The sequence below is a fragment of the Anastrepha ludens genome, chromosome 2 (assembly GCF_028408465.1).
Source record: "Anastrepha ludens isolate Willacy chromosome 2, idAnaLude1.1, whole genome shotgun sequence".
Lineage (NCBI taxonomy): Eukaryota > Metazoa > Arthropoda > Insecta > Diptera > Tephritidae > Anastrepha > Anastrepha ludens.
In genome coordinates, this window is record NC_071498.1 from 122,223,462 (window position 1) to 122,250,671 (window position 27,210).

Here is a 27,210-nt window from a genome sequence, read left to right on the forward strand (position 1 = left end):
GATTGCTGTTTGTGTGGAGCCCTTTCCTCCACAAGTCCCTTGCAGTGATCATCACAAGTCCTTGGAGATTAATCTGAAATCAATAGAACAAGAGAAATTAGTCTTATTAATAGACAATCCTGTGCCTGATCGAGGCTTTTATTTTTTTAAATTAACAATATGGCGGCCTCAGGAAATATTTTTCAGATTTTCGATAATAAATTGTTTAAAAAAATTTTTGAAAAAAATCCTTCGATCAGGCACGAGTTTTTTATATTTTTTAAATGCAGTATACATTTTACTGAAATCTACCAAGCGGTTTTTAAGTTACAAAGATCAAGAGTTCAAAAAACATAGTTGTGAGAAAAACGCATTTAAAGTTTTGCTATCGATTCCGGAACGCCCGAGCGCCCTATGTTAATTGTTGAATAACTCGAAAAGTATTTGTTGGATTACCTTAAAAGTTACTTAAGTAAAATATTTAATAAAATTCAATTTTTTGAAAATTCTAACTACCCCTAATCTCACGCTAACCAGGCTAGGAGCAGAGTTTATACCTATTAAAATATTTTAATTTATTTAGCCGAATATCCAAAGGCCGTGCAGTGTTTGGCATGTTGGACAAGGTCATCACATGTGCACATTTAAACGCACGAAACTCAGAATATTCGAGCTTCCGCAGGATCATTGGCCCAACACTTTATCCAACAACAACAAGGAAATGAATTGGCCTCAGAGGCTTACTACCCGGTCATTGGCATCCCCTTGACAGTTGTTAAAGGGAAATTGAACAAGTTATTTCTGATAAAAGCGCAGAAAAGATGGAGATCCATTTCTTCATGTGGTGTTTCGTAAACCCTTTGGAACCAGTACAATAGACGAAGGACTCAGAAAGTCCTGGGGACTCCACGCCATTTAATTTCCAAACTCATAGCTGTGTGTACTGGTCATTGGACGATCAGCACACGCACCGAAGCTAGGCTTACCATTTAATCTCCATTGCAGAAGTCGTGGGAACATTTCAGAGAAAGCGACTGTTCAGGACTTTCTCCGTAAATGCGCAGGTTTTGCAGCTAGCCGATAAGATCACTGGGTGTTCCTTTAATCGACAGCCTGGTGCAGTGGAAATGGATTGGCCCAATAGCAGCTTTAGACTGGAATGTGCAAGTCGCAGATGTGGCAGCCCTTGGAAGCGACTAGTCGAAGCAGAAGCGCTACAAGCAGGCCGCTCTTGGCGGAACTAAATTCATATCTTTAAACAAATCGTATTTTAAATTGTTATTGAGACCCTATGCTCTACCTAGAGCGACCTCGGTAGTGTAGCTTAAGCGCACTAGCCTGCCATCCCGGAGGTTGTGGGTTCGAATTCCACATAAAGCACGGTCCTCGCTCTTTTCCAAATTTACCTACTTTCTCTGTTTCTAAGAAAAAAATCTCATTCCTCAAACCCAAAAACGTATCCTTTTCCATCCTTTACATCCTTACTCCCACACAATAGTCAGCACATTACTTGTATTGGGGCTGCAAAAACATGCAAACAAAAAGAAAAGCATACAGTTACACATTGCATCAAAGGGCGCCTGAAAGAGGAAGCGGACAGCCGCGCTAATAGCGCAGACACACCACTTTAGCGAAGTCTTCAATCATCTGTGCGATCCTTCTGCCAGAAAAATGTGATACAAAGATGGCGCTCCAAGCAGTAAGAAGGCGTTGTTCCTAAGCAACGACAGATGGGCATTCCCACTTCTTAGGACTGATCTAATCTCCTACCCTGTCAGAAATCCAATAGATTAACGAAACCAATGCAAGACAAGTCTTGTCGAAACCCTATGCTCCCGAGAGGAGTTAATAAGGAAAGAAATGTTCTACCTAAGAACGGCAAGAAGATATATATCTAAAACTATATGTCTAAATATTGTAGTTTGTGAAAAAGTGCTGTCAAAAAAAGTAAAAAATAACTCAAAGTATTGCTCGAGTTACCAAAACAAACTCGATATACTCGAGCTCATACTCGAAAATTTTCACCTAATGAGTTTGGAACAGGTACGCGAGTATTCATTGCGAAGAAAATAGGGAGTTCTAGTATACACTTCTAGAATAAATATACATAGATATGTAATACGTTTATAAGTGAAAAAAATAACAAATTCAAGTCAAACCACCAAAAAAAAAATCTGGGACGTAAGGGTTAATTACTGCCTGTGTATGGCTTGGCGTAACATTTGACTGCTCACCGAATAATCGTTACATAAATAGCAGTTTTTCCGTACATTTACTTATGGTAACTATTTATTTGATTGCTATTTTTAGTTGTTGCTTTTATTTTCATGACTACGCGAACACTTAATCCCCATGTTATCTTGCCACTATCAACAAACACCACCACCATGAATAAAACTCATGCACATTACAATGTTACCAAGCTGTCATTTTGTAGCGCAAGCCAAAAATTTTTAACAAATGTAAAATATTTTATTTGTGCTTGTACATTTCGGTACATGCATACATATATATATATACATACATGCATACATATATATATACATATGTATTTGCCTTGTGATGGCGCTACTTCACCGCTTCACCACTCTCGCACCGCCACCGCTACCACCTCTGCCGCTGATGCCGCTGTTGTGGAATGTGCAAAATAAACTATAATAATTGAAGTGAAAAAGCGAGCATCCGGAATATTTTGCAAAAATTTCACGAAAATCGCAAGCGAGTTGTGGCGCGCTGCTGCCTTTGCGGCGTAGTGCAAATTGTCTGGTAAACCGAAAATTCTAGTTTTGTTCATTTTCACTTAATGTTGCTTTTTCTGTTTTTTGTGTTTTGTATTTGTTTAATTTTTTCATTATCCTTTTTCCGCTAATACGCCCTGACGTGCTCGCCACGGCCATAGCCAACGTCATGTGCCGTTTGGGTTGTGAGGAAGTGCATCAATTTATGCTCGCTCGCTTGGTTTCTCTTGCCGAAATAATACACGCGAATGACACTACCAAAATAAGCGTGTGTGTTATGTATGTGTGGATGTATGTGTTTGTGTGTCGCTTCACTCCACTACACTTTATTTCTCGTTCTGGTGCACGCTGTCTGCTTTGTTGGTTGACTGGTTGGGCATAGCGGTAGCGCCAGCGGAAGTTGTAAAGCTGCCATTTTGTCTGTTGCTATAACGGATGCTCTTACTAGCACCCCTCTATACCGCCCTGCCTCCCTCTTAGCCCTCCAGCAATTTGTTCTCGTAATGTGGTCGTCTTTTCTACTGCTACCAATTTTCGAGCAATAATTCGCCTCGGTTTAACTTTTCACCCAAGCTTTGGCCAACTAGTGGCACTGCTGCCCAACGACAAAGCCAACACCATACGCCACACTTCATTTCGTTAGTTGTAAGCATAAAGTAAGGAAGGGCATTCAAATTGCCATTAGTGTTGTTGGTTTTGCGCCGCTTTCATTTTCGCACCGAAGGCGATCGATCGAGTTGGCTGACAGCTGGAGAAGGCGGAGGGTAAATGTGAGAGTAGAGAATAAGGTTGCGCGAGAAGGCTAAAATTCGCTTTTTACTGAGGCAATAATTTATTAAAGCATTTTTCCTTCCGCTAATAAAGGGAAACGATACAAGTATTGTACAATAATAATAAAAAAAAACCGATAAAAAACAAAAAAACCGAACCCAGCGAAAGGAAAAGGGAAAGCAATAAAAAGGTCCAAACGCGTGCCGAGCAATGAGAGAAGTAAAGCAGCTTGCGAAAACCCAAGCGTAGAATTTATAAAAAACTGGTAAGAGGCAAACGTAATGGTAATCGAAACGAAATTGTAACCGAAATGCAAATCCGTAGTAGCGAATTACGAAATACAGTGAGACCAGAAATACGGAGTACCCGCAAGTGGTGGAGTTAGCAGCACGAATAAAGTGATAAAAAAATGTGTAATGAGTGCTGCTATAGCACGACCCATTTAGTTCATGCAAGCCTGCCTGCTCATCGCCTCGGGGAGCTTAATTCGTTGGATGAATCGGAAGGTCAACATTTTCTTTTTTTTGTTTTTTTTTTTTTGAAGCCGCGCGTGTTGGTTGATAAACTTTGTGCAAATAATTCATAAAATATGTTGTACAAAATTTTCGCAAATTTCATTGTGTCAAACACGCAATAAGCACACACACATGTATATAAATAGGTATATACCCATATCCTGCTTACATTATTAATGCGAGAGTTTGTATGTGTGCGTTTGTGAGTTTGAATGTTTGTGACTCAATCACGCGTAAACGACTGAATGGATTTGCATGAAATTGTGCACAACGATAGTTTATGGCCTACGTCCAAGGTGGATTTAATGAGGTGACAGCATTCACCCAGCTGAATTTTTCGCCGTAGGTATGGCTTACGTCAAAATGATATGCTTTGTTTGTATGTATTGGTATGTTTACATTCGTATGTTTACATTTGCTTGCTGATTTTGACATGATGCTTGCACCAAACGCAACAACAAATACATGTAGGGTTTTACTTATATGTGTTTGCTGTCACCTGTAATAAATTCGCCTTGCCTACGTCGAAGCATAGGCTACTTTCTTGCGAGAGTTGCCAGCTGCTAAAAAAGTTAGATGAATAATTTCAATCGAATATTAAAATGCATGTTTCAAATGAAAAAAAAATGTATGAGAGCTTAGTTTCGAAAATATTTTTGAGAAATTAAATTCAAATAAAATTAATTAGATAAATGAAATATAACAATGTAAGTATCAAAGAAAAAGGGTTAAAAAATCTTAATTTCGAATATATTTTTGATTATGGTTGCCACCTATTTAAAAAAATCTTGGAAATAAATCACTAAAAATAGGTAATTATATTACATTTTGTATGTCAAGAAGAAAAAATTTAAAAAACCTTATTTTAGAAAATATTTTTGGAGACGGTTGCCAACCGTTTGAATTAACGTTTTGTAATTTATAAAATGAGTTAGGCCAAATACTATTATATGAGTGTCAAATGAAAGAGCTATAAAAAATCTGTATTTTGAAAATATATTGGAATGAGGTTGCCACCTTTTTAAATAAAATATGTTTATTAAATTGCTAAAAATAAGTAATTACAATAATACATTGTGTAAGTCAAGAAGAAGAAATTTAAGAAACTTTATTTTAGAAAATATTTTGGAGATGACTGCCACCTGGTTGAACTAACGATTTTGAATTTAATAAATAAGTTAACCAAAATACTACTATATGAGTGTCAAATGAAAGAAGTTGTGAATAAGGCTGCCACCTGCTTAAAAAAAGAAATTAAATAAACGAGATAATTACTAATAAATAATCAATATCAAATCGTATTTTAGAATTTTTTTTTGAAGATGGCTGCCACCTGTTTAAAATACCCCTATTGAATTTATTAAATAAATTAACTGAAATACTGATATATGGGTGTGAAACGAAAGATATATGAAAATCTTTATTTGAAATATATTTTAGCCACCTGTTTAAAGAAGTTCTGCGAATTAAATCAATAAAAATAAATAATTAAAATAATACATCCATACTGCACGAAATTTAACAAATCTTTTTTTAGAAAAAATGTTTGAAAATGGCTGTCACCTGTTTGAATTACCCTTTTAACCTAAATACTACTGCTCTCTAAGGGTGTCAAACGAAAGAGGTATGAAAATCTTTATTTTGAATATATTTTTGAATAGGGTTGCCCCCAACAGGTAAGGCGAGCAAAATAAGTTCAGCGACAGCGCAATCGGAGAGCTACCAAAACACCAGAGCAGCATCGTCAGCAGCAGTTTCTGAATATATGACAGAGACTGTGTTGAAGCAGATTATCGGAGACAGGGTGTTTTTTGCAGGAAGCGTGGAAATTAATGTTTAATTGGTTCATAAGTTTAAAGTCAGAGTCAGTTGAACTAAACAACTCAGATACTCTGATGGAAATATTTTATCGCTTGACTTCAGCTGTCAATATGGGCCAATCAAGGACCTGCGTCTACTATATTGGGGCCAAAGGGTTTTCGAAATAGCACGCATGCGCTTTCTTGAAAAATAAGTTCCCCTTTAACAACAGTCAGGGCGGAGCCGATGACCGGGTAGGAGATCTCTGGGACCAAATCATTCGACTCCTTCCTGGCAAACTCATCAGCAATTTAATTTCCCTCTACGTTCCTATGCCCTGAAATCTAGATGAGAGAAATGTTACCTGCACACCCAAGAGATTTGATCTCCTCCTTACAGTAATTGACTAATTCGGATATTCACCATGGCGGGAATCTTAAGGAAATAGATAAATTGGTCGATTTAGAGAAACCCCTGCTCCAACAACCGGTTCCATCTTAAAGCAGTCTTTACATTCTCTGCAATTTAGTGATATTACAGCCGTTCCGAAGATCATCCTACCAATTCATGCATCCGTACGTTAAAATTGGCAGAACCACTTTGTTGTACATCCAGAGAACGATCTGTGCCTTGAATCCCCGTTTTTTACCGAGCATAGATTTGCAGGCGTAGAAAGCTATACTGGTTCGTGTAAGCGGTTATCGCGCCAATTAAGAAAAAGAAGAAGAAGAAAACTATAGTGGCCTTTTTTTATCCGATTTTCAATGTGGAGCTTCTCATGGAGTTCGATTCAAGTATCACTCCTAGAAACTTAACTTTCTCTGAAAGCGGGAGCGGCATTTCGCACTATAGTCGTATGCTTACAGCTTCAACTTCTTATCGACTATGCAGCGTAGTTTGTGCTTTTCTTTTTCTTTTCTACTTTCCTTTGTCGTGATATTTCTAATGCTCAATACGTTCTTGTTGGTCCAGTGTCGCCACCTTTAATGAAAACGCCTGGAATATTTCTTAACTTTGAATAAGCAGGAAACAACCCATTTGCTAAATGCCTAACCATAAACTAAGCTTGTGACTTATCAATGATATTCTCATAGCTGTAAAAGTAAAAAAATCAATAGTTCAACTTCCACACGGACACAGTCCTTCAATTTGGAATTTTTTTATAGATTCACCTTAACTGTTTATTAGCATATACGAGTATGCAAAAAATATGCTCTTAAAGGATGTTGAAGCATATTAACCTATATATTTCAAAGCGTATTTATCACATTAACCCTAATCTCCTAAAGTGAGCCTTTCAGTCTCACTTTGAGATTTAAGTATTGATTATTCCCGCACCAAATAAAATTTTGATTTGAAATTTTGGGTATTCCTCCAACTGATTATAATTGTTATGATTGTATATGTATGTATTTATAATTATAATATGATATGATTTATGATATGTATTTATAATTTTTTGAATTGTGTAGTATTTTTACCATTTTTTTGCAATCCTACAAAATTGTAACGTAAATCCTAAAGTGACCCTGGGGGACTCTTCGCATAGTAGGCCTAGCATTTTTAAATAACATTAAAATTTGATTTAATGAATGAAGAAAGTTATAGTAGGCAATGCATTTTTGAACTGTTGCAAAATTTGAATCCATTGAATGCAAAAAGTCGTAGTACGCACTATATTTTTGAACAGATGAAGAAATATACATATTCAAATTCTTTATAGTTTTGCTGATTATGCTCACGTGTATACTTGTAGTCTGTTATTTCTCTTTTGCATAAAAACATACGTTTTTATATAACTGTGCCAAACTCTTATTTGAATGATTTGGAGTTGGATGATAGTTTGGAACATTGGGAAGCGGAAGATGAGTCTGATGGTGAAGTCCGTGACAACAATGATGATATTTATAATAATTCCGAATTGGACCAGATGACTGAAGCATCTGAAGAAAAAGATGAGATTTCGGATGAAAACGAAAATGCAAATATGGAAGACAATGAAGCCAACTTCTACGTAGGTAAAGATTCTACTATTTGGAACAAGTCTCCACCACCTTCATCTAAAATTAAATCAACGAATATCCTCAAAGGAAAGGTTGATGCAGTTGTTTTACCTCCAGGTAAGTAATAATTATAACAGCACAAAATGGATTTTACTCATACAGGTGCAGCTTTATCAGACGTACTTGATTGCTTTAAACTCTTCATAAACGATGATGAAATATATGGTATACGAATGAAGAAGGATCTGCAGTGTAGTCAAAATTAGGAAAATTGTGGCACGTGGTCGACAAAGATGAACTCCTCGCTTTTATAGGACTTTTAATCATAGTTAGCCATATGAAATAAAATAATCAAAGCTATAATTTATTCTGGGACAAGTTGTATGGAATATCGATTTTTAAAGCCACTAAGAGCGCTAAACGGAACTTTTAAGATTTTTACGCTTTGACAATAAGTCTACCCGAAGTATCCGCCCTCAAACGGATAAGTTAGCACCTATACGCTCTGTTTGGGATAAAGTTAATCACAACTTTGGAAAGTATTATATGCCCACGGAGAACATTGTTGTTGACGAACAGTTGCTATCTTGCCGTATTAGATGTCACTTTATTCAGTATATGCCATCTAAACCGGATAAATATGTAAATAAGATTTGGTGGTTATGCGACAGTGCTAATGCATATCCTCTTCGCGGCATTCCATATACGGGTAAAGATGGGAATCAATGGGCTGTTGGTCTTGCCCAAAAAGTTGGTGAGGAGCTATGGGAACCTTACCCTGGTACTAACCGTAATGTAACTATGGACAATTACTTCACAAGTAAGGAATTAGCTGAGAGTCTATTGAGTAAAGGCTTAACATTTGTGGGGACGCTAAGAAAAAACAAAACATGTATTCCTCTAGAATTTTTGCCGAACAAGTCTCGAGAGATCAACTCAACAATCTTCGGGTTTCAAAAACATAGACCGAATGCTTCTCATGTTCCCAAAGCAAGAAAAGCAGCTATTTTCATGTCAACTGTGCATTGTGATGATAACGTCTTTGAAGAAAAAGGAAAACAAATTTCAGAGAACAATAAATTTTATAATAAAACCAAAGGGGGCGTAGACACATTTGACCAATTAATTCACGAATATATGATCAAACACAAGTGCAATAGATGGCCTCTTGCTTTTTTTATGAACTTAATTGATGCTGCAGGTATTGCTTTCCACATTATTTTGATAAAAACTCATCCTGAGTGGCACGACAAAAAGAAAAACAAAAGATATTGGTTTTTGCGGGAATTAGGAGAAAGCCTTGTGGAGTCACAAATACAGAGAAGACGGTCTACCAAATATATGCGAACAGAAACACAAGCAGCCATAAAAGCAGTATTACCACCAGCTGTTGATTCGCAACCCTGTACTCCCGCCACCCTGAAACGAAAGTGCTGTCATCTTTGTCCGACGAAAATATCTAAAATGCAAAAACAAATTTGTAACAAATGCAAAAAAAAATATCTGTAACCAGCATTCTACAACTACGAAAATTTGTGAAAAGTGTAATTACTTTATAAACAAAATTTGTTTAATGCTATGTATTTAAAAATTAAAAACAAATGAAATAAATATGCTTGGAAACGTTTTGGAATTCGTTACTTCATCTGTTAATATAAAATAAATTACCAAAATTATGTTTTTCAGCACTTTTCTCGACATGAGCTTCGGAGCCTCACTTTAGGATCTGTGTAGGTTTTTAAAATTAGGAGATTGGAGTTAAAAAAAAATATATATAGGGAAAGCACATTTTAAGATTTCTATTTAATTTCCCATTTTTCCTTCATTACATTCTAATATCACAGTCATATCGATTTCCTCATGCGTAACTTGGTGGCATGCGATTGCAGTAATTGGTTCATTTTGACTATTTAAAAATTTATACAATATATTAAGTTTTCTGCATTTCTGTAGAATTTGAAGAAAAACGAAGAAATATATTTAAAGCGGCCTCGGTAGGCAGAACTTCTGCGTAATTTTTAATGAAAAGAAAAATTTAGATATTGAAATTTTGCCGACTCGGATATTCCTTTCATACTTGCATACTCAGAATTCCTTTTATACTTTGTAAACATAAGAGGAAAGTAAATATTTTATGTGAATTTTAATTCATCGGCTTGTTAACTACTCAACGCTTCTTATTTTATCGCTACATTTTTGCTCATAAAAGTAGCAGCGACGCGGGACAAAATCTAGTATTACATAAAACACTTGTCAAATACAGTCCAGTTCACTTGATAAGAGGCAGTCATTTTATTGGAAAAAAATGGTTATTAAAGCAACCGTACTTGATCTAGTGAGACTAAGGTTTCTGATAATTCAACTGAAGGCTGAACTTTGCTCAAAAATAAACATGTCCCAACAGCATTTCGCAGCAGTAAAACTTCAGCACTTGAATAGAGGCGCTCAGTTGGCTTACATTTTTGGGGCATTAAAGCTGTTAAAAAGGGATCGCGTTTTTAAGCATTCATTCTGTTTGGTCGAAAACTTCTTAATTCTAGTTGAAGGAGTTGAAAGGAAGAAAGGTTTAACAGATCGCGAAAGAAGACAAATCGTTTTCTTGACCTCAGAGGAAATTTCAAATCCTAAAATTGCCAAAAAGATTAGTCGAAGGCCAACTGTTGTGGATCTTTACGTAAAATAAGGTGCCTCCTATGGTAAGAACTACAAAATTACTGCCTCGAATCAAATGAACTGGACTTTAAATTGTGTAGATGCGTGCGTGTGCTGGTGGTGTAACTAAAAGTTTAATAAGACTCTGTATTGGAAAAGTTGATAAGCAGAAAAAAATGATGTGCTGCCTTATTCCTATTTTTTTGTTTTTTGCATTGATAATCCACTGCTATTATTGTGAACAACACTATATTGTATATATGTATGTGTGTATACAAATAATTGCACTTGACTTTTTACGCAAATGTGCATTTCCCACCTTCCTTTCCTCCTCCCAGTTCCTTTCTTCGTCCACCCATCAAAAACACACCCGCACCTTTGCGACTCGTGCCGCAATACTGCTTACAAATTTTATTCATGCATTCATTTCAGCACACAAATTTCCAACTACTCCACATTTTACCAACACTTGGAGCTATTAAATCCTGGCATAATGCTTAACAAGTCAAATTACAGTACTTTCGCTTAATGCCAGACCAGCCCACAAACAGTCCGGGCAACGAGCAGCACAAAGTGTGGAAAGGGTAAACAAAAGCTAGAGAAGTGCACAAAAACAAACAAACAAGAGCAATAACAACAAAAACAACAATATTGTTGCTTAAACGCAACTGTTGTGCAACCACAATAATAACGACTTTAACATTCACAAATGCATTGCATTGTTGTTGGATCCGCAGCTAAGCCAGCACACCCACGCAGCGGCGCATACATACAACTGGCTTCCACCTTCCACCTTTCTTCGCTCATCCTCTCTGTCTCGTGTGAATTTGTAGTCTTCTTAACAACCGGCAACAAGAATAACTAACCGAGAGAACAAAACCGCATGCCACAACACAACCGACTAGAGATGGGAGCGGTCGAAAAACATACGAAAAAATCCCGTGCAACCCGAAGAAATATTTGTTAGTCTTAAAGCCGCACATCCCGAAATGTTTTAAATGTATGGCGGGAGTCGTAGTGCATTTCTGGTATTTTGTTTAGCTCCTCATTCCTATTTTATTAGCATACAGTTGTGAACAGAATATTATAAGCAGGAAATAAATGCAGCTTTTGCTGGATTACCGTTTAGCGAGTACCTGCGAATGTTTTGATTAGTTTGTTACTTTCTGGGCGCAAATAAAACATGCAGCGGAGAAATCCTCTGAAATGGCATCCCTACTCAGTAGACTGACAAACAAACCCAAAGAAAACGGAAAATAATGATGACTATCACGCTCTCCGTTCTCTTAAAACTGTGGACAAATGCGCTAAAGGCGAGTCACTGGTGTGGGCTTCTAGCATCGGTACAACGAACGGCGGCTCTGAGAGTTGTGTCTGTTTACAGTACAGTAACAGGACGAGCTGTTCCGATTTGCGAACCTCTGAAGGGAAAGAGTTCTGGGCATTAAAGAACGAGAGGATGGAAGAGGAAGTAAGCAAACTTGCGGCGCGCTTAATAAAGAACGAAATGATTAGGCTATGGCGGGACCGCTGGAGAAACGAAATACGCGGCAGATGGTCGACCAGGCTAACAAAAGACATAACTAAATAGTATAGCAGGAACTAAATTTGAAGTACATTTTTATATGATACAACCCAAATGCTTTCGGAGCACGGGATTTCCAGAAATACTTGTGCAAAATAAGGAAATGCGAATACTCCATATGTACTCGTATATAAGGTGACGCAACTGAACACCATTGCTGCGACGGCAAATTTGATGACGGCATTAGGCCTTTTAAGCCCCATCGCCCACAAAAACAAAAAATTTTAAGGTGCATAGTGAGACTAAGTTCCCAAGCTTAACTCAACTACTCTCAACACAGCTCCTCTGAATCAGGGGCTTCAGAATCATGGGATTACAGAATTTATTATAAAGCGTTTTTTCAAAACTGAACCCTAGATGTCATCAGTAAATAATTCTTAGACGGCATTCTTTTGGATGTCATTTTCGACATTTGTCAAGCAGGCAGTTGTACAATTTTACTCCATAGAACAACATTGAATTTTTTTTAAAGTTATTATGAAAATGGTTTATCATTGAAAGCAACATATCGCAAAATTCGTGACTTTTTGGGGAAAATAATCGTTCGAATGAGTCGACAATTCAACGGTTGGTGAAAAAATTTCAAGAATTCTGCCGAGGTTAGAAAACTAGCAGGACTAGCATACCAAAGAACAAGACTGGTCTTTCTCTTGAGAATTTTGGTGCTGTATCGCAAAGTGCTGATGAACAACCTTCAACATCGATATCGCGACGTTCTCAACAATTAGGCATTCATGAATCGACTGTTTGGCGGATATTACCTATAGATGTGCTTATGATGTCCGGGTAAATGATGTAATTTTTCTTTTCAGAAAGCAAAAATACAAACCAAAGTGCATGATTTGTTTTAACATAGTAAATTTTACAAACGATTTTTGTTCCTTCGCGTTTCTAGTTGATACACTGGCTGCACGAGGAGTCCCCTGGATAAGCTACGGGTATCCGTCCCTAGTGAACTAATGTTTACAGCGAGTCTCTCGCCTTAAACGTTTTTCGTCGAACCTGAGACGCGCCATGTAAAAACCACTCCAATAAGAGATCCAAAGGAGACTCGCACAAATCACTCTTTTGATGACGAGATGAGGAAGTGTAAAGCCACATCTTCGCTGGAAGGACCAAGTGCTGCTGGATTCGGCTAAAACCGACACACGATTGTAGCGCCACATAAGCAAGAAAGCAAGCAAAATTTGTATATATATGTAGTTATAATTATTAATAGCCGGCGGCCTCTGTAGTCGAATGGGTTGGTGCGTGGCTATCATTCGGAATTCAGAGAGAACATAGGCTCGAATCGAAACAGCAAAATGAAGAAAAAAAATGTCGAATAGCGGTCGCCACTCGGCAGGCAATGACAAACCTGTGAGTGTATTTCTGCCATGAAAAAGCTTCTCATAAAAAATATCTGCCATTCGGAGTTGGCTTGAAACTGTAGGTCCTCCATTTAAGGAACATCATGAAGACGCACACCAGAAATAGGAGGAGGAGCTCGGCAAAACAACCAAAAAGAGTGAAATCTGAAAGTGTCTAAATATTTTAATGTTTTATTTTAAAACTTATTACGTCTAATCGAAAATTGATAGGAAAAGAAAATATACTAAACGGTTTTCCAATAACAGGTGTTATTTTGAAATGGATGGCGCTATCGAGAGATGATTAACGATTTTTTATGACCGGAATTGGATGGTATTGATCTGCACAACGCTTATTTTCAGCAAGACGGCGCTACGTGCCACGAAAACATTGATTTTTTACGGGAAAAGTTTCCGGTCGTGTTATCTCTCGAAGAGGTGATCGCAATTGGCCACCGAGGTCTTGTGATTTAACACCTTGTGACTTTTGTCTTTGGGGCCACGTGAAAGAGAAGGTCTACGCCAACAGCCCAGGGTCGATTCAAGACCTCAAAGATGGAATTTGTCAGGTTATCGAGGACATAGGGCAGCCACTTTGCAATTCGGTTATGGAAAATTTCATGAAAAAGATATTGTCCTGTAAGCGTGGTCGTGGTGGACATTTGCCTGATGTTATTTTCCACTATTAGCGGCATACCATCCTCTTTATAATGAAATAAACATCCGAACATCCGAAATAAACATAAAAAATATCATTTTTCTTTGAATATCAAAGTAGCACCTCTTATTGGAAAATCCTTTATTTGGAAGTGAGTAAAAAAGTTAGAAGTGATAAGTCCGTTGACAGATATGTATTTCTTGAGCAATTATAAGAAAATTAGGTGCATGAAGAGAAGAATGGGTTTAGCATACATCGAAAAGACGAACCCGAAGAGGGTAAAATATCTAAATTCAAAACTGTCGGAGACATTAGAAGACAGTTCATAGCTGACGACGTGAAAGGAATTTGTACAGGAACAAAATTGCTAAGGCTCTCAAATGGCTTTCAAAAATATTTCAGGCATTCACCGAGCTGAAATTATTAGTTCGTTGTTTTAAATTCATACATAGAATCATGGAAGGGGTGGTAGTTTCATAATAGTACCACGATGTCTTTCTGAATATGCCAAAGAAAAACTTCAAACTAAGCAAGCCGCGTGCCACATCTATTTTGACAGAGTTAAGGCAGTTTCACCGTTCTTACCCGAAAAACATTTTATTAACACTCATAAATTTTTTAGATGCTGCGCTGAACGGTTCATCCTTCAGTTCGGCACATTTCTTCTGAAGTCAGCTGGCATTGGAACTGCCAGCAACAGACCAGAGCTATTTTTCGACAAACAAAAGCCATGTTTTACAAATCTCCACTCATGCCCGTCCTCATATTAGGTGCAAGGGCCACGAGTACCGAGGAAATTGAATGAGCTTTATAAAAAAATGGGCATAATTAGACTGCGTTGGCTTCTACTCTTATGAAAAAATCCATCAAGACGGAATCCACTGGTTGACAATGAAGGCAGCGATTTCCGCAAACACAAAAAGAGTGCCCGGCTCAGAAGCTTCTGCCGTCTCTCTCGAGGATAGTTAAAACTGTCCAAGTTACTTGCTTACGGTCTAAATCGACAAACGATTGTGCAGCTACGTGATGATGTTTATCTTCGTACTTTAACGTCTAAATATGCCTAACTACTTTCATAATTGAGTTTAGATTTTTTGGTATACCACAGCTGCGATCCTTTGCCGGTTATTGTCGCTACAGTCCTTTCTGCAACTAAGGCGTTTTTCAATAGGTGCGCTGTCATTTGTAAACTTCATTAGTATACATTTCATTATGGAACGCTACACACTTGAGCAACGATTGCAAATCGTGCAAATTTTTTATGAAAATAATCGTTCTGTTGCTGCTACTTTAAATCCAAATAATTCCAAAAAATCATCTTCAGTGATGAAGCTCACTTTTGGCTCAATGGCTTTGTCAACAAGCAAAATATGCGTTACTGGGCAGAAAGCAATCCACACGTGATTCATGAGGCACCGTTGCATCCCGAAAAAATCACTGTTTGGTGCGGTTTACATGCCGGCGGCGTAATTGGCCCATTATTTGACGAAAAACAATCGCCGAGTTACTGTGAATGGAAACCGATACCGCGACATGATAAACGATTATTTTTGGCCGCAATTGAATGGTATGGACTTAGACGACATGTGGTTTCAACAGGACGGGGCCACAAGCCACACAGCACACGCTACAATTGATTTGTTGAAGAGTAAGTTCGATGAGCGCATTATTTCCAGAAATGGACCGGTCGAATGGCCGCCGCGCTCGTGTGATTTGACGCCTCTAGACTATTTTCTTTGGGGTTATGTGAAGTCATTGGTCTACAGTAACAAGCCGGCGACGATTTGTGAGCTCAGAGCCAATATTGAACGTGAAATTGCTGGAATTTCGGCCGATTTATGCAAAAGAGTGGTCGAAAATTGGGTTGAACGATTGGACTTCGTAAAACGTGCACGTGGCGGCCATGCAAAAGAAATCGAATTTTATACTTAAATGTATATGTTCAAACTCGATAATAAAAAAAAAGTTAGTTAAAAAAGTCAAACCGTTTGTGTTTTATTCAAAAAAAAAGTTGAAGCGCTCTTACTGAAAAACGCTTTATACATTTCGGAAATAACTTTGTGAAGCTTATTGTAGAATAATTTTGGTGGCATGACTCAGGTAGCGCCTGAAGATTAAGAGTATCTTCGCAAACTTGCAAGTCCAAGCCCTTTAAAAATATGCACTGTGTATGCCGTAGATACCATGAATTCATGTCCATCTCTAGCACAAAGCCCAAAGCTATTAGAAAAGGGCTCGACTCTGCGCAAAGTTACAGCGCAATTCGCCAAAACTTTTGCCCGCGGCTCACTTCTCGCAGTAAGCAAACGGTCATTTCGATAATGAGCGCACCAAAAAAACTTCAAAGTATCCGGGGAATTGTAACGCCGCATAAAGCAGGATATGGTAAAAAATTTGAAAAGTGAATTGCAAAGTCGAAATGTGTGTACGCGAATATGCAACACTTTATGCAATAGCGGAAATCCTTGAGGATTTCAAAAGTTCGACTGCGTTTTCACTGGGGTAAGTGCATCTGCCGGGTTCTCATTTTCCGCTGCGAATGAAAGTTTGAACACAAAAATATTTGGGGGATCTATGCGCACATACTTACATATGTACATATTCGAATGGAATGCGCGAGAAATGGCGGGAGCATAAACTCAGCTACGGCTGTTTGTGCGCAGACAAATGTCAACTGACGACACAGACGAGATAACCAGTTAGACAGGCAGGCAGTTAGCCAACCATCAACCAACCCTTTGAGTTAACCAATGCGACCAAGCGAGCGGTGAAGGAGAAAATGAACTGTATGTCAAATGTGCGGTCGAATACCGAAACGAAATGAAAGGCAGACAGTTAAAGATAGACGGAGTGGACAGTGAATCGCGGACAGTTGATTTGCATACCTTTTCCACGTTGGTATACGTAAATGGGTATTAGAGTGCGCAAAAATAATGAAACGCAAATGAATGTTTTATAAATCTTTACGAGTGATGGATTGTTATGGGTGTGACTCACCCACAGTGCTTATTTACGGGTGGACTCGCTTAAGCCGCTTTTTGCATTTTGTGCGGTAATCAAGATACACATACATACAAACACCAACATGTATTATGGGCTCATCTCTACCCCTTATAAAATGAAGTACCGAAATATGTAAGCTAATAACTATGCACAAAATGCTCCGATTTTCACGAGGTTGCTTGCATTTTGAAGCTAATATCTACTGAAAGGTTCTTCTTGGCATAAATTGCATAAACTTACAGGATGGGAGCGTCTATAATCCGAAGTGTGCTAAAAAGTCATAAAATAAGTCTTCAAATTGCAACAAATCAAAAATTATTCAACGATTGGGCTATTATTTTTGAGCCATAAAACTTTGGAATGTTTACTATCACTCTGCATTAGTGAAATTTATGAATACATTCTGTCAAAAAAGTACCGAGAATTATTCAATAAAACGGAAATAATTGTTTAATCATCAAAACTTCTTTTGTCGTCTTCAAAATAGGCTCCATTCGAAGCAATTCACATATACCAATGATTAGTCCTGTCATCAAAGCTATTTCTATACGCGTTTGAAGAGATCTTCTTCAGCTCCTTTAGCGAATTGTCCTTATCGACTAAGGTTTGGGAAGAGGATAAAGTCACAGAGGGCTAAATCCGGTGAATAGGGTGGTTTTTTTTCTTTTTTTCCGGGATGACGTCCGTGAAGAGGAAACTCTCATGAATACTGCTATACCAGCATAGCAGCATGCACAACTTGTAGCCTCACAGCTACACCTACGTACTAAACAACTCTCCACAATCTACCACGCTCTCCGCGAAACTGCCATCAAGGTATTATCTCACGGGGCTGGTTAGCTCATAGGCTGCTAGCTATTTCGTCTACGATGGGTGATTGTGCGATGATATTTGTCGAGTTTTTGGTCAAAAAAGTGCTCTCAATATGCGCCTTGTTAGACGGTGCGCTATCATGGTGCAAGATCCATGAGTTTTCGCTCCAAAAATGGTCACATTCTCTTTCAAACATCGCATAACTTCCAAATAATACTCTTTATTTACCGTAGAACCATTTGGAATGAATTCCGAGTGCATACCACCATGATAATCAAAGAAAAGGAGTAGCATGACCTTTTGACCGTGGTTTTTTGGATTTCGGTTCATGTGGATAGCGCCATTCAGCCGCCAGCTGTTGACTGGCTTGTATGTGAAGCTCATATACCCACGTCTCATCACCTGTTATGATGCGCTGGTTTCGAACTCACATGCTCAAGCATGTCTTCAGCCAACTTCTTCTGATAAATTTTTTGAAAGAAATTCAACTCTCTTGGAACGAATCGAGCAGCCACGCATCTCATGCCCAATTGAGACCTCCCTCAAACTTAAATGATGGTTTTCCAGTACCATTTTCTTGACTTTGTCGACGTTTTCATCCGTTGAAGATGGGCGTTGATGGGCGACGAGATAAGGGCAAATCATCCACGACTTCTCGGCCCTCTGTAAAAGCCTTATACCACTAGTAGACCCATTTTTTTGATAAAGCACACTCGACATGGGCTTTCTGCAACATTTTCAACGATTCGGCATACGAAATCCCGCTCAAAACACAAAATATAAGACAAATTCTGTGTTCGATATTTTTATCCATAGTGAAAATTGCAGAGCACAGCTGCGTTTGACTGATATAATTAAATGCCAAAAACAAGCTAATTGGCAGATCGCGCTCAAACTCTGCGACACTATAGAGGACATTCCAATAAAAAAAATGTTTGGCCTTCAAGTATGTGTAACGCGCGCTTTTTAAGTGAACAATTCCTGATATTTTTTTGACAGAATGTAATTTCCGATTACTATTGAAAATTGTAAAACAAAAGGAAAATTAAAAAAAAAATCATTCCTGTTTATTTGTATGTTCACTGTGCGCCAAGCTCCACTAAACGGGATAAGCGAAAATTAACAGGAATGGCAAGGAAAAAAATTCTCTCTAATTTCCACAACTGTCGATTTGTTTTTGTGTTGCTCACTGCTCTTTCGTACATACTTTGCCCGAACTGCAGAACAGCACAAGCCGGGTATTTGCCATATATTTACATATACAGTGCATACAAAAAATAAAGCATCGTACAATGATTAAGTATACTTTTTTTACTTCTACCTTCAATGACTCTAAATTAGGCGGACAAAGTTTATTTTTGATCGAAATTAAAAATTCATAATCAAAGTTTAAATGAGCACAAATGAAATAAAATAATGGAATATAAGGAAAGAGGCAGATTAAAATGCAAATGGGTTAAGATTTGCATTTTTGACTAACTTTTAACGAAATCCTTTGAATAGAGCTCGTTGTCCCCGTAAATTCGTTATTCATCATTTATAAGCGTAACGGTGTAGTGGGTTTAAGTTTGGAGTTGCGCTAGTGTGCGAAGATCCTTGGCTGAATATTCCCCATGCACGCTGACGTATAAGTACAAAGGCTTACAGCTTGCATTCTTTCGAATCCTGTGATAGGTGAAAATTTTAAGGCCTTTAACAAATTTTGATAAGCTGTAGAAAAAATGCTTTAATAAAAGTGAACCCAAATTTTATAATGGATGCAAAAACAGTTGAACTCGGCTGGCCATGAAGTTAGTTTAGATGAGTTGTGTGAGAGAATTGGGAGAAAAATGTTAAAATGCAAACTTTTGTAAACATAAATGAAAAGTTAGGTTAGGCTGATGTTAACCCGGTATTTCCCTGAACTTTTTTTCGTCTTACATTTTATTGAAAATACGTATACGTATATATTTTCACTTCCTGAGCATGAAAATGCAGTCAATTTTTAAATACACTGTGACTCTTTCCTTTACAAAGGCGCAAAATTAACGTTACCATATAGAACGCCTGGGTCGCTTAGAGTACAGTTTTCTTATGAAAGAGAAGATAATTTTGGGCATAGGTTAAGTTAGGTTAGTTAGGTTGCTGGTCTAAAACAAGACAGTCGATGGCTCTAAGGCCCATTTTGATACATGCATTTAGTTTCCATCCCCTAACTAAGTTGCTTAAACCACTTAGATCTCTTTAAGAAGGGAACTAATCACTCCAGTGACACACTTTGCAAATTTCCCAGGTCCCCAAACAAATAATCGCCAAAATATTTGGCACGGCTTCTTTAAAATGGCGAGGCACTCACAGAAGAGGTGTTCTACGGATTCAATTTCTTTTTCATCTGCATAACTCCTGCAAAAGTCATTATGAGTTACACCGATTCCATTGGCTAGTGTGCCAATAGTGCAGTGGCCCGTTATAACACTTGTTAGGATGCTGGTAGTTGACCTGTTGAATCGAAGTAGACATTTTGTCCTTTTAAGATTCAGTTTTGGCCATAGCACTTTGGAGACCCTGCAGTTAGTAGTCAAATACCATCTTTTTTTGGTTTCCGCGATTATGCTCAAGTCAATCGCAGTAAACAGTTCGTTTAGAAGGAATCGAGTCAGTTCATCGGGGAATGCTTATGTCCTCTACCACTCGCAGAAGCTCAAGCGCAGAGCCTTTCCTTGCACACTCATCCGCTCCACTCCGGAGTGGCCAGGGACTCGACAACATTTGGTGGTGTGTTGTTGGATAAGAGAGAGCGACCTCCTGCGTTCTTTAACACATCTTGAATCCTTTATCGCTGCTTGAGCTTCAACAAAACTGGTAAGGTTTGCTGGAGGTAAGCCCATTAGTCTTATCGTTTTTGCTGATTTGTCTATAGCGTAGATCTCAGTTTGGAAGACGCTACACCAGTCTGAGGGTCTTAAGGAGCAATTTAGGGATAATTTTTCCGAGTACACTCGCAATCCAGTGCCATTGTACATCTTTGAGTCGTCAGTATAGATATGGTGACCCCTATCATCTGATATGTCTCTGGTCTGCCAACACATTCTGTTGGGTATTCATATTTTATAATATTTGTTCAGATCTATCTTGGGTTCCCAGATAGTCTGTTCTCGATGCGTATTGCAAGTGTCCCGAGATACTAGAACTGATGTATGACCGTGCGTGTTTTATTTTAGCATACCTGCTCCTTTAATCCTGGAAGCAGATTTGCCCGCTATCCCTTTTAACATTTATATCGATGGGTGGAACATGTAGGATCACTTCATGCGCCGCCTGAGGCGTCGATAGAAGCGCACCTGTTATTCTAACGCAAGCTTATCTTTGTAATTTTATGAGATTCTTTAGGTAGGATTGTGTATACACCTCCTCCCACCACACGAACGCTCCATAAGTGAAAATGGGTCTGATGATCGCATTGTATGTCCAGTGGTTAATATACAGTTTCCCACCCCATTTGTTGCTAAATCTCCTCTTACAGATAAATAGGGCATTACGAGCTTTCTTCATCCTTTCCTCAGTGTTAGTTTTCTAAGAAGGTTCTGCATCCAGAATTATGCCAAAATACTTGGCTTAGTTCGATAAGGTTAGTGTTGCTCCATCTATAGCCGGTAATTGAAAACTCGGTATCATATCTTGTGGTGAACAGAACTAGTTCGGTCCTAGCAGAGTACATCACTAAACCATTTGGAGTTGTTGTAGCAGTTAACTTTGCCCTGTCTGATTAGCGTAATCACTGGTCGTCTTCGTCTACATAGCTCATCTAAGGGTAGGCCCAGGAAACTTGCTGTTTCGACAAGTTGGGTCCAGAGAGACAGGGGTTTTAGATGAGTGGGTTTGATGGGGCATGTGAAAAGATGGTTAGTGTCGTGCGGGGTGCCTTCACATATATTGAGTATGTCGGGGTCGGTTCTGAATAAGTAGGAGTTTAACCTGATGCAGCATCCAGAACGTAGTTGTACCAAGGTTGCGCCGGACTCTCGGGGAAGTTGGAGCTCTTCGTCTGTAATAGGTAATTGTTAGACTCCGATGACGGCATTCGGGGGTCGGGAACTTAAGAAGGGGGTAAGAGTCTTCCGATGAATGTCGATAATTGTCTGTCTGTACACTGTGGGATCCAGTAATTGCCGGTTTGTTTTGTCCTGGATCTCGCGTAATTGGGGAGGTGCGTCCTGACGTGCCTAGGAGGCGGCTCAGGCTCAAGCAGGCTTTTGCGTGGGTGAAGCCTGCGTTAACAACCTAACAGGATCTAGTTGCTGAGCAATTTATTATGCTCCATTACAGGGAGCATAAGGGCCTCGTCGTGTAGATGTTGAAGTGGGGGCATCAAAAGACATCCTGTCGCAGTCCTAATGGCAGTGTTTTGGCAGGTCTGGAGCTTCATCCACTGCAAATCCCTGGTTCCAGGCAAAGGAGACAGGCGCAATATAGTTTAAAACCGCCCGGCTTATTACCTTAAATGTGGTTAGCAACATTTCTTTGTCTTTGCCCCACGTGCTGCCGGAAAGTGATTTGAGGACCTTGTTACGATTTTCGACTTTAGTGGCAATAGCGAAGAAGCGAAAAAGGGCAGGCGAGGTAGTCGTTTACTTTGGCGCACAAGCCACCAATGTCATTGCCCGACGCCACTATCGGGCAGCCGTCGGCGTAGGAGACCAAGGAGGCTCCCTCTGGTAGCTGGGTGAGTTTCGAAATATAGAAGTTGAAAAGCAATGCCTTATTTTCCTCTATTTAGAAATTTGTTCTCGAAATAGCACCGACGAATGGCGACTACTCAAGTAGTCCCTGGTCCACCTCTTCAGCTCTGGCGGGATTATCGACTGTAAAATATCATTTAGTAGCGTGGCATGGCTGACAGTGTCGAAAGCTTTTTTTTTAGGTCCAACGTTACTAGGACAGTCCTCTAGCAGGGAGGTTGAGCGCGCTGTTTATCTGAGTGTTTATGACGGTAGGTGCTGTGGTGGTACTGTGCACTCTTCGGAAGCTACGCTGGTGTGAGGCTGCAGTCAAGTGTTTCGTGTAGAGTGGAAATAGAAGGGCTTCAAGAGTCTTCACTACAGGGGAAAGGAGAGCTATCGGCCGATAAGAATCCCCTTGGTTGGCGGCTTGCCCAGGTTTCAGTAGTAGGACCACTATCCCTGATTTGCACTTGTCAGAAATTATGAGAGTAGCCATGGACATATTGAAAACCCTTGTGAGCTACTCTACTCCCAATGGACCCAGCTTTTTCAACATCTGACGTCGCCCACTTAGAGAGTATCCTTAATGCTGATTGCATGAGCCTACTGATAGTCGAGAGAAACTACATCGTCCGCATAAGCAACTATCTTGATCATTGATTTACACCCTCTTTGGGTGTTTGACCGAGCACTTCCTTCAATTTGTGGCATGCATCTCGATGTTGTTTTTCAAATGTCAGGGAACTACAGTTTTAGGCCAACTCCACATGGCAGCTTTTTTTTTTTTTTTTTGTTTTGATCAGCGTTTTCAAGGCAGAAATACACTCGGAAGTTTGCCATTGCCTGCCGAGCGGGGGTTCCTCTGGTTGAGTTGCTGCTGTATAAAACCAAAATTAAAACTTTCAATTATTTTTTACTGTATGGAGAACTTTGAATGATGTTTCATTAAGGAGTTTAAATTGGCAAAGTTGGCCTTTTAAATTTAAATTTAATACGAGTTTAAAATTTAATTACAATAATTTGAAAATTTGCACTAAAAGTTTAATACTTATGTTTTAGTTGCCTATAATTCTTAACGTACCATAACTTATGTAAACAGGCCTGTACTATCATTATAAATGTACCCATATCAGCCTCGCATTGTTTTATTATTAAGTACATTATGTATATATGTATATATGTATATATGCCGTATACGTAAACTAATTTAAAAATTAATTAAGACAGCTTGTAATTAGAAAATCAAAAAAACACAATAATTATTTCAACTTTTTTAAATGCGCTTAAGTGGAAATATTAAATCTAAGAAAGAAAAAAAGAATGATTACGGCTGTTTGTATAGCACAAAGGCAATGCCCAACATTATCTTTAAAATCTAATTTGAAAATGATTCTCTCCTTACCTAGCGTGCCTAGTTATGCCCAGAGCAGATGTAACGCAGTCGTCATCGCATCTGCAATATCAACAAGCCGTACTTCTATACTTATAAATACTCGTGCACATAATTATGCCGTATCGCTAAGCTGGAATGTGTGTTGTTGTTAGTGTGAACGTAAACAAAAGTACTTAAATTTAAACGTCGCATTTTGAACAATCTTCACCCTTTTAGGTACTTATGGCATAATAGCATAAAAATGGCAGCGTTGTTAAACGTTTATAGTTTGTTAGTCCAGTCGGTACACCTGCACACATCTCGATGCTGCTGTCTTTAACTTGGCTACAATTTCTATCGTTCAATTTAATTTTCGTGTGCAAAATTAAACATTATGTGAGCCATCCTCACGATTCTCGTACGCCCAGAATTTGTGAAATTCTATTAAGATGGAGACAACAGTTTCTGCTTGCCCACTGCAATGCCAATGAAAATGCCAGTGAATGCGCGCACAAAGCAACATTAAAGTTTAATTAGTACATAAGGAGGCTACGTTGCCTGCTCAAACCAGAGTGTAATTAAAATATTCAGTTTGAGCAAACAGCTTTCACACCCAATTTATATACATATTTAATACGTATATATGTATGTATGTATGTGCATACCAATTGATTAAATCCTGCAGCGTGATTTTGAATGGGTCCTTCGACTTGACCATGTCGAAAATTTCGTCTTTTAAGTCTTCAAAATTCACTGCCTCCGCATTGACGGCACTTATTTGCTCTTGTATGCCTTTGAAGAAGTAGTGCAATGTCTGTGCCGTTAGGTAGCCCTTATGTTGCACGTCCAGTATACGAAAGAGATAGTGCAGCGATTGGGGCTCGTGTCGGTTATCTAGCGCCAAAACGAAATCTAGAAATGTTTTGTAGTCCATTTCGCCATCAAAAGTGCGACACTCATCGAACACGCGATCAAGGAAAACCGAAGTCAATGTGCCCGTCCCATAGCCGGCCAATTCTTGCTTACTCAGCATGCCATTGTGATCTTTATCTAAATTTAGATAATTGCCATACACAGTGAGCACCGAAGGCATGGAGAACCAATTGAGTTCTTGTGTCTCTTTAGGCGCTTCCTCATCGCGCAACTCCAGCAGCTCGGTCAACAGACCAGATGCCAGTATGTCACGTATGCGTATGCGACCCGTATGTAAGGGATCCAGGAAGAAGAAAAACTTTTTCACCACCGTGCATACGTAGAAACTTTGAAAGGAAGGTTGCACGCAACTGCTTATCTGCGCTAGCGTCGGTATGATGTCGATGATATAGTTTTCCATGTCGATTTCGCGCAGATAGCCTTGGCCAATTTCATCGTAAAACGACAAACCGATACGCCCCTGCGTCAGCCACACTTTGCGCATTGTGTAATTGAAGATAGATGCGATCTCTACTTTGCCTGCAAAATTCGCTATTCCAAAGGTTTTTTGTAATAAATGTGAAAGAAAATATACAAACGCACACACATCAACAACAGCGTTGTGCGCTCTCACCCACCTGGATACATGGAATGGCACAGCAGTTTGGCGTAGAGACGCGCAGTTACATATTTTTTACATTTTGCACTCACGGCTTCTAGCAGCTTTAAGTAATCATCGTAGTCGATAAGTTGTTGTCCCAGCGGCGTTACTTGTGTGCAATGTTTCTCCAACAGCGTCCACAAAGCGCCCAGTTCGTCATTATCCAGCAGTTCTTGTGAACGTTTTTGTAGAAAAAGCGAGTGCGCTTCTTTGCGGAGATTTTGTCGCAACGTGTTGTGCGCTGGCGGTGGCGCATGGAAAAACTTCGGTATCGTTGAATAAGTGTGATGTTGCAATTGTGGCGTTGCCTTGAGCGGCGCCTCTTCGTCGAACGAGCACAACTCCTCTTCACTTGGCTTCTCTGTGGCCACTTCAAGATTCTCAAATTCTTTCACAATATCCGGGTCGAGTTCCATTCTAAGCGTATGTTAATACTTTTCAACACAAAATTATAGAAAAAAACTTCGATGTAAAAGTAACTTTTATCAGTGAATAAAAGTAAATAAGTACAGCTGATTGAGATAGCTGTCAATGAGCATAGCAGCCGTGTGTTGCCCAACTGCGCAGCAAACTGATCGTGATGGCAGCGCGTAAGGTTCGAAACATAGCTAACAGGGTGTAGGTGATGAAAAATTACTGAAATCAAGTATGCAAATATGTGAAAATGGTAAAATTATATTATACAATGCATTGGTTCAGAGAGCATAAATAAATCGAAAAGATTCAGTCCTGGCCCGTTCCTCATTTTGGGCTCTAACAAAACAAGGGTAAGAAATTCAACTCAGAAATTAGTTCCCCACAAGTTAACAGTAGGAAATTAATTAATATGGCTGCCGGAGAGAAATGAGTGTGAGAGAGTGACACGCAGGGGTCAAAAAATTTAGTTTATATTAGTTTACATCACAAATTGCTAATGGAATGAGAAGTCGCAATTGTTAAATAACTTTTTTTCGAGTACTAAATTGAAGATTCGTTGTAAGGGATTTCAGATTTTTACTTACCACACTCGGAGAGGATTTCAAATTTTTACCTCACTTGTACAGGATTTCAGTGAGAAGTCATGTTCACAGCGAATAGAATAAATGAACGATTTAGAAAAGTGAAAATCAGTTAGGCATTAGCGCAAACATGAAAGACAAATCATCAACGCACGTGGCCATTCCGTATTTGACTCAGGTTCAAGTCCTGTACAAATTTTTGTTTGATCCTTTTTTTTATTTTTTTTTTGTTGTAATTCTGTTGACTACTCTCCGCTGTATTAACTCTCTTATGTTGACTTTTCTAAGGCAGTTGTGAAATATTAAAAATTGTTTAGCCGCGTTTGCTTATTTAATTTGTCATAATAAAAAACACCATCGATATACATTTGCGCGATCAAAATTGTTCTTCTTTAAAAGGTTACATACGTGCAGAATTTTCAAAAACTTGAAACTTCTTAGGCGTCAATAGACGAGCGAGAATAGACAGTAACATTTCAAGGCCATGCAACGTTTTGGGCATTTTCGTTCCGCGAGAGAGAAAAAATATATAACCTAGAGTAAAAGGAGGGAGAGAGAGCTATAACTTATACATATCTTAGATACATTTAGGCTATTCACGTATTCACTCCGTTTTGTGCGCTCCCTCGTTTTTTCGCCCGCTCCTACGCTAAGGCTCTAGTCTAATACTGAAAACAGCGACCGACGTACGTAGTCCCTTA

General features: G+C 38.8%; 1 protein-coding gene across 4 annotated transcripts; it reads right to left on the reverse strand.

The window, feature by feature from the left end:
* LOC128855243 (serine/threonine-protein phosphatase 2A regulatory subunit B'' subunit gamma-like) lies at positions 1 to 26,069 on the reverse strand. Of its 4 annotated transcripts, none has more exons than XR_008453704.1 (4): positions 25,489 to 26,069; positions 24,604 to 25,402; positions 23,969 to 24,414; positions 1 to 73 (listed from the first exon to the last, which is right to left on the reverse strand). XR_008453704.1 is itself a non-coding variant. In XM_054089969.1 (3 exons), the coding sequence occupies exons 1-3, from the start codon at positions 25,925 to 25,927 to the stop codon at positions 24,324 to 24,326; spliced, it is 1,329 nt and encodes a 442-aa protein (XP_053945944.1). In that variant the 5' UTR covers positions 25,928 to 26,069; the 3' UTR covers positions 23,953 to 24,323. The 4 variants fall into 4 exon arrangements, 2 of the variants coding, with proteins under 2 accessions (XP_053945944.1, XP_053945945.1); XR_008453703.1 differs by lacking the exon at positions 1 to 73 and adding an exon at positions 23,490 to 23,868; XM_054089969.1 differs by lacking the exon at positions 1 to 73 and having other exon boundaries at positions 23,953 to 24,414.
* Between the last annotated feature and the right edge of the window lie 1,141 nt (positions 26,070 to 27,210).